The 8188-nt window shown below is 45.5% G+C and overlaps 1 protein-coding gene across 1 annotated transcript; it reads right to left on the bottom strand.

Moving 5' to 3' along the window:
- Window positions 1-384: 384 nt before the first annotated feature.
- Window positions 385-2353, bottom strand: LOC133815267 (uncharacterized). The gene is made up of 4 exons (XM_062248122.1): window positions 2201-2353; window positions 2075-2137; window positions 1619-1675; window positions 385-621 (listed from the first exon to the last, which is right to left on the bottom strand). Exons 1-4 carry the CDS (start codon window positions 2351-2353, stop codon window positions 385-387), a joined length of 510 nt encoding a protein of 169 aa, XP_062104106.1.
- Between the last annotated feature and the right edge of the window lie 5835 nt (window positions 2354-8188).

Here is an 8188-nt window from a genome sequence, read left to right as displayed (position 1 = left end):
CGAAGTAGCTTGTAGATCTTCAATCTTCTGCGTGAGCTTCTTCAAGTCTTCCACCTTCTCCCAGCATATCTCGTCATCTGCGAGCCCCTTCCATCTTACCAGGTATTCCTTGTGCTTTTTACGGCCAGTGGTGACCGTCATCTCTGCCAGGATTTCTTTAGGTTGACGCTTGCTCCTTGGATGAATGACTCCTCCTCCTCTGGTTGATTGGTTCCGTTCTGGATTTTCTGGATCTTCATGAAACGACTTCAAGTTACTGACGTGAAGGATCGGGTGTATCTTCATTCATGCTAGTAGGTCGACTTTGTAGCAGTTTAGTCCAACTTTTGAGATGATTGAGACCGAACCCTCGTACTTCCGAATGAGTCTGATGTCTTTGTCTCCTCAGAATCTCAAATGTTCAGGCCTCAACTTGATTAACACTAAGTCACCTGCTTTAAACTCCAATGGTTTGCACTTCTGATCTGCCCACTTCTTCATTCTTTTCGATGCATTTTCTAAATAAGCCTGAGCAATCTCTGTAGTTTTCTTCCAGTCTTTTGTGAAGTGAAAGGCTCGCAGGTTCCAACCGCGGTATTCATCCACTGTTTGGGAGCAATAGTGGCTGTTGTCCATTAACAACTTCAAAAGGGCTCTTATTCGACGAAGAACTCTTTTGAGAGTTGAAGCAAAATTGAGCTATATCGAGTAGTTTCGTCCAGTTCTTCTGATTGGCATTGACAAAATGGCACAAGTACTCCTCCAACATCCCTTTGAATCTTTCTGTCTGCCCATCTGTCTGCGGGTGGTAGCTTGAGGATATGTTCAAATGTGACCCCAAGAGGCTGAATAGTTCGGACCAAAAGGTCCCAGTGAATCTCCCATCTCAGTCACTGACAATGTTCTGGGGCACTCCCCAATATTTGACAATATGCTTGAAGAATTGTCGTGCTGTCTCTTCTGCCGAACAGTACTTCGACACCGGGATGAATGTTGCGTACTTCGAGAATCTTTCCATGACCACCAAGATCGCACTTAAATCCCCTGTCTTTGGTAGGCTGGTTATAAAGTCAAGCGAGACATTCTCCCATGGTTGGCTTGGGACTCGCAATGGCTCCAACAGCCCAGGTGTCTTGTTTCTCTCGACCTTGTCTTGCTGACAGATGAGATAGGTCTTGGTGTACTCCACTACATCATCTCACATCTGTGGCTAGTAGTATCCCTACTTCAAAAGGGCATGCCTCCTCTGCCACCCTGGATGACCCGCCCACAAGTTGTCATGACACTCACTTAGTAATGTCTTCCACAAATCTCCAGCTTTTGGAACATACAAGCGGCCCCCTTTGGCCCACAAAAGATCATTCTCCACCCAAAACTGGCGATTCTTGCCTTCTTTCACGAACTTCAGGATGAAATTGACAACCGGGTCTTTCTCGAGGTTTTCTTTGATGCGTTCCTTGAGTGGAGTGTTCACCACGCTAGCCGACAAACTAGCCAAGTTCTTTAGAGTCTCCAGTTCTACTTTGCGACTCAAGGCATCGACTGCCTTGTGCTCAACACGAAAGTCAAATTCTGCCACAAACTTCTGTCATCGAGCCTGCTTAGGGGTCAGTTTTGGCTGGGTAAGGAAATGACTAACCACTGCATTGTCTGTCTTCACCACAAACTTCAACCCCTGCAAGTAATGTCTCCACACCTGCAAGCAATGGATAACCACGAGGAGTTCATTCTCCTGAGCAGTATATCACCTCTCAGCTTCGGACAGCTTGCGACTCTCATATGCTACCGGGTGATCTCCTTGTACCAGTACCCATCCCAAATCATAAACTGGCGCATTTGTCTATACTTCAAAGGGCTTGCTAACATCTCACAAGGGAAGAACAGGATCCTTCATCATGGGTTCCTTCAAACTCCTGAATTCTTCAGCACACTTATCAGTCCACGCCCAAGTCACACCCTTTTTCAATAGCTCGGTCAAGGGTGTCACTCTTCTTGAGTAGCCATCCACAAATCAACTATAGTAGTTGGCTAGGCCTAGGAAAGAGTGTAGTTCTTTCACGTTTGTGGGGTCTTTCCACTCTTGGATTGCCCTCACCTTTTCAAGGTCCATACGAATTCGGCCACATTCCATAACATGGCCTAGGAACTTGATGCTCTCCTATGCAAATGAGCATTTCTTGCGCTTCACATATAGCTGGTTCTCTCTCAACTTTTGAAACACCTGAGCCAAGTATTCTTGATGCTCTTCCATCATGGCGCTGTAAACCACGATATCATCCAAATACACCACCACAAACTTGTCTAAATACATGTGGAATACTTGGTTCATCAATGTGCAAAAAGTGGCAGGAGCATTCGTCAACCCAAACGACATAACTCAAAACTCAAATGCTCTATATCGAGTAACACAGGTTGTCTTTGTTTCAACCCCATCTACGATCCTCACCTGATAATAGCCCAATCTCAAGTCCAACTTTATAAAATACTTGGCTCCACTTAGCTGGTCGAATAAATCAGCGATCAGAGGGATGGGGTAGGTGTTGCGAACTGTCACCTTATTGAGAGCTCTATAATCAATGCACAGTCTCAAGCTCCCATCATGTTTCTTCTAGAATAGCACAAGAGCACCAAATGGCACCTTTGACGGTCTGATGAAGCCTGCCTCCAATAACTCCTTTAGTTGCTTTCTCAACTCTTCTAGCTCGGGGGGTGCCATTCTATAAGGCGCTTTTGTTGGAGGTTTCGCTCCCGGCACCAGCTCTATCTGATGATCATTCCCCCTTCTTGGTAGCAGTGCTTTGGGGAGTTTATCTGGCATCATGTCCCCATACGTCTTCAAGAACCTCTTAATTTCATATGGAACAATCTCTTCCACTGTTTCTTCAAACACGGCGGGTACCGCTACATAAGTGGGCTCCCATTTCTTCACACCCTTCTTAAACTATAAATCTGATAGAAGCTTCACACCAAGGGGTGGTACCACCTTTGCAGGCACCATAGAAGGAGTTTCTCCCATTACGAGAAAGCTCCCAGTAACAGGATCGGGATGGCACCTTTCTTGGTTAGGAAGTCCAGTCCCAAAACTACATCAAATTTGTCCATATGGACCACCACTAAGTCAGTCTACCCCTCCCACGTGTCGATCTTAACTTTTACGCCTCTAGCCACTCTTGTTGTGGCCAAGGCCTTTAAGTTGTTGACTGCCTTCATGTGGCCTGCATCTTTCTCCAGCTTTAGTCCCAATCATTTGGCTTTGAGCTCCGAGATGAAGTTGTGTGTGGTGCCAGTATCAATCATCACGCTCTTGGCCAGCTTGTCATTGACGGTGGCATCCACGAACATCAGTCCCTTTCCCAGGGCCTTCTTCTTTTTTTCGCCATGCTTCTTGAAAGTATTCAACAAGCGGACAACGCCCATGTGCGTGTACTCTTCATCCTCCTCTTCTCCTTCGCATTGTTCCTCTTGGCCAATGAGGGCATTCAAATTGCCCCTATAAGGGAAAACTGTCGATTTATGTGGTCCTTTACAGAGCCAACAAGCTAGTGGCTTCTTCCCTGCAGCAATATTTATCCCATTGGAAAAACTAGACTTTGATGTACTCCTCTCTCCCCCACTCTTATTCTACCACGACTTCCCAAACTTCTTGCTCAAGCGCTACTTGAGCTGGTTGGAGGGGTAGTCCTCTTCGGCAGGCTGCTCTCCGGTGTGTAATCTGTCAAGCATTCAACAACAGCTTGAGTGGTGGCTAGGTCAGTCACACGCTGCCTCTGAAGTTCTTGTTTGGCCAACGACTTTAACCCTTCAAGGAAACAAAAGAGCCTTTCTACTTCGGACATTTCCTTAATGTTGAGCATTAGTCTCGAAAATTTCTTCACATATTCTTAGACAATCCCGACTTGTTTAAGCTCTCTCAATTGGCATCGAGCCATGTAGGCGACATTTTCTAGTAGAAACTGTGTCTTCAATTCTTTCTTCAAATCTCCCCCCGACGTGATGGTGCATCTACCATTCTCGATGTCATTATACTTTGTCCTCCACCACACCTTGGCATCCCTAGACAAGTACATGGTGGCCATGGTGACCTTTCTTTCTTTGGAATCGGCCAGCACGGCTCTAAAGTAGTGCTCCATGTCAACGAGAAACTTTTCCAAGTCCCTTGCTTCTCTAGCCCCATTATAGGGCCTCAGTTCAGACACTTTAACTTGGCCATAATCCATACCTATCGGCCCCATTGCAGGCGCATTCCCAATCGCTCGCATGGTTAGGTTCACCTTTGCAGATAACTCGGTCATCTCCTCTCTGAGTGCGCCAATTGACTCCACGCAGTCCTCCATGATGTCATTTATGGAATCTTGTTGGTCCTTCAGCATGCGCTGCACCGCCGCAATACGCTACTTGTCGGAGTGTTTCTTTTCTTCAGCGCAATTATTCGGGTTAGCAGAACATCATTTTCCTTCTCTAGTGTGGTTATGTGATTGATTGTGCCAGACGAGCAAGAATTACGGCTAGCAGAGGATAGATCCTGATCCTCTCGTCTAGGCCATCTAATTCCCCTACTTGCTTCTCAAGCGCTTTGATTCTCTGATTATTGCTCACCATTTGTGGGTTCCACCAAGATTTTTCTAACCTGGCTCTAATACCAACTGTCACGGGCCGACTATTTGGGAAATCCACATAGACGGAATGTGCGGCGCTTGCGGACACTCCAAGCTAGAAGGTCAGCCTACAACTCACGTCTGCATGCAAACAAACTCAGTGGTTAGCCAAAAACACATCTTGGATATGTAACGGGCAATTAACGAAGTATGAGCAAGCACAAAGCAAGTCATTCCATAGAACGTCTACATCACACAAAAGCATACAACAAGGCAAGTGGCACGCGATGGTCCAACGAAGACAACAATCAAGTAACACATAGACAATAAGGAAGCATACCCAGGCAAGTATGGATAAACATCATTTTATTAATATATAGCCTTGATAGGGCAAGGGAGTAGACTGGTTTATCCCCTATCTGCTGGGGCCATGGTGCTTCCCTAAGTCACCAGGTCACCTCCCCCTAAGGAGCCTTCTAGGGATACAAGGTCTTCCCTGTAACATATATGATTTTTGTCTGGGAGACATATGCTTAATTACAAAATTGCCACTACCCTACTGCATGAGGTTGCTTGGTTCAAGACTTGACTAATGATCAAGCACCAAGGCATGCTCACTAACAAAATGGCCCCATGTGGGTGTGCCAAAGGGGTAGCACGCCACATGCCGTGGCCCTTAAGAGGGCTAGGCCACGGCCCAAATGTAGAATTTTGGCTATACGAAGGTTTTTAGCTCGGGAACTCAAATGTTAAGGCGCGAGAAGGGTTCTACTACACATTTTGGTAGAAACCAAGGTCTCGCATGCTAGATTTATGTTTCGAAGTTATTTATTAGTTTAGAACTTGATGGATGGCTATGATGAACATGTTGTGATTAGGATTTTAACAAGGCTCGTGATAGAAGACTATGCTCAAGATTGCGGTGCCTAGATAGCTTGGGATACAGGTAAGAAAACTGTTGTACCCATAGAGCAGAGCGTGGCCTTTTTGCTTGTACTGCAGGGTATGGCCTTATTGATTGAATTGCAGGGAGTAGCCCTATTGTTTATGTTTAGTATATGTTTAAATATTTGTTGATATTATGCTATGTAGTGTATATTTATGAATGAACAACAAAGGCTGGGAACGCTGAAGGTTGAAAACAGCAGGAAGTCGAGTACGACAAAGGGCCGGAAACGGCGTTGAGCACGCAGAGTGCAAAGCCGAGTACGGCAAGGGGCCGGGAACAGTGTTGAGCACACGAAGTGTAAGTGTATATTATGCTATGTAGTGTATATTAGACCCTCCTTGGATGCTGGAGTCATCCTCTCGGTGAAGACTGCGAACCCAGTGCCTGGTAAAGCGCCTGGGACGGCATGGCCACTATGTGTTTAGCTTGTTGGCTGCTTTGTTATATGCTTTTGATAGTTAAGCATATGTTAATTGTTTTGTGTTGAGTTTTCTTGCTCGGCTTCAGCTCACGGGTGCTCTATGGTGCAGGTAAGGGCAAAGGAAAGGTTGACCAACCATGAGTATGGAGTGCGTGGAGCGACAGGTGCATGTTCGGCCTACCTGGCTGCCACGACCAGGGTTATTTTGGGAAAATGTACTGTAATAGTTGTTTTGTCACCTAAGTCCACCTTAAATGTATTTTGAGATGTAAAATATTTTCTAAATAGTATTTTGGGATCCCAAATGTATAACTCTTTATGTTTTAATGAATAACCAAATATTTTATATTCAATGTCTTTAAACATATTTTGTCTTAGTTTAGTCACACTTTTGACCTAAAACATCGATTAGCGAGCTAATGGCACCTTTTAAAATCACTTAGTAACGACTCTAAGGAAGTAGGGCGTTACAACTTGGTATCAGAGCGAGCCAAGGTTTATGGTTCCTGGAGATCGGCCGAACATGTACGCTCGCGGCCAGTGACATGCTCGACTCAGGGTTGGTTGGTAATTATTGAATTATATGTTTGATTGTTTGTTAAAGTGCCTTGTTTGCCTGATCATTTTAATAGAGCATGATGAATGAGTTGACATATGCATGATGCTAGGGAATGGCCCTCTTGATTGTTGTATGCTATCTATGTTATGTGGATTTGCTTGATGTGATTGGTTGATGCAAATTGGGTGGTGGTTTTGGATATTGTTATCATGCCTGATGAGCGGCGTCATTGATTGCAGGCATACTGTTGTGATGCTTCGGCGATCAATCAGACTCCGCGGCAATAGGACCAAGGATGACAACCAGAGTCAAGACCCTCCACCTGCCCCATCAAATTGGCAACAATTATTTGCCGAGATGAAAGCTAGACTTCATTGAACAGAAGAAGAGTTTTGATAGTTGAGGCAACAAGCCCTTCCTCAGGGCATTGGATTGCAGGTTCCACAGATTGTGGCACCAGTGCCAGCCCAGCATATTGTGGAAAATAGATGAGAACCTTTGTATGAAAGGTTTTGGAAGCAGCATCCTCCCACCTTCGAGGGTGGACTAGACCCACTACGGACAGAGTAGTGGATGAACATGATTTCTTCCATCTTGGATTTCATGAGGGTGGAAGGTAATGAAAGGGTAGCTTGTGCCAGCTACATGTTTAGAGAAGATGCTCACATCTGGTGGGATGTGGTGTCTCAGAGAAAGAATATCACGGTTATGAGCTGAGAAGAGTTCAAAAACATTTTTAATGAAAAGTATTACAGTGTCACAGTCCGGGCTGCGAAGGTTGATGAGTTTACAAACCTGACTCAGAACCGCATGACAGTTACTGAGTATGCTTTGAGGTTAGCCAGTTGGTGAAGTTCGCGTCAGATTTGGTGCCGACTGACATGGCACAAAGAGATCAATTTGTGCGGGGATTGAATGTCATGATTGCCTGTGATGTCAAGATAACCTTGGATCCGCTTATGCTCAGGTAGTGGATAAGGCCCTTACAGATGAAGGGGCCGAGGATCAGATATGGAGAGAGAGCGCTGCTAGGTGCGATGCTCGGAGGACGGTGCCTCCTTTTATTGGATCTAGTCTAGGAAATGGCCCCAGTGAGTAGAAGAGAAAGGCCTCAGACTCTTTTGTTCCTCCTGGCTCGGAATAGGAGGGCATGTGGATCTTTCAGTGGCCGTCAGGAGGGGGATACAACTGGAGGAGTTTCCCAGTGTGTCCTCGGTGCAGACGAAGACCTCAGGGAGAGTGCAGGATCAGGGCCTACTTTACTAGTAGGAGTATTAGTCATTTCAGAAAGGACTGCCCACAAGCCAAAAAGGAAGAGTTGAAGCAGAGCGACAGTCTCACTCCTGCCATAGAGTTTAGCTTGACTCAGACTGAGGCCGAGGCTAGCCCATCGGTTGTGACAGGTTATATTTCAAGTGTTGGTTCTTCTTTTACTGCACTGATTGATTCAGGGGATTTTCATTCATTTGTCTCTACTAGAGTGATAGATGAGCTGTGTAGACCTAGTGATTTGTATGCTAGGGGATTTCAAACTTTGTTGCAGACTGGGGAAACTGGTAGTCTCTAGGAGAAGGGTTAGAGCATTGCCAGTAGAGATAGACAGTGGGGAATTATCTGTTGATCTAATTGAGTTAGCGATGGATGACTTTGATATGATCCTAGGGATGGATTGGTTATCGAAGTAC

The sequence above is a fragment of the Humulus lupulus genome, chromosome 2 (genome assembly GCF_963169125.1).
Source record: "Humulus lupulus chromosome 2, drHumLupu1.1, whole genome shotgun sequence".
NCBI classification, from domain to species: domain Eukaryota; kingdom Viridiplantae; phylum Streptophyta; class Magnoliopsida; order Rosales; family Cannabaceae; genus Humulus; species Humulus lupulus.
Note: the sequence above shows the minus strand (reverse complement) of the source record. Positions and strands in the feature narration are given on the sequence as shown.

Bases quoted from the DNA above. Each gene is read 5' to 3' on its own strand.
- LOC133815267 (XM_062248122.1), bottom strand. From the start codon at position 2,353: ATGTCGTTTGGGTTGACGAATGCTCCTGCCACTTTTTGCACATTGATG. The intron at 2,138-2,200 runs GTGTTTCAAAAG...TCATTTGCATAG, and splicing joins ATCAAGAATACTTGGCTCAG to GAGAGCATCAAGTTCCTAGG. The intron at 1,676-2,074 runs GTGAGGGCAATC...CATTGCTTGCAG, and splicing joins TTCGTATGGACCTTGAAAAG to GTGTGGAGACATTACTTGCA.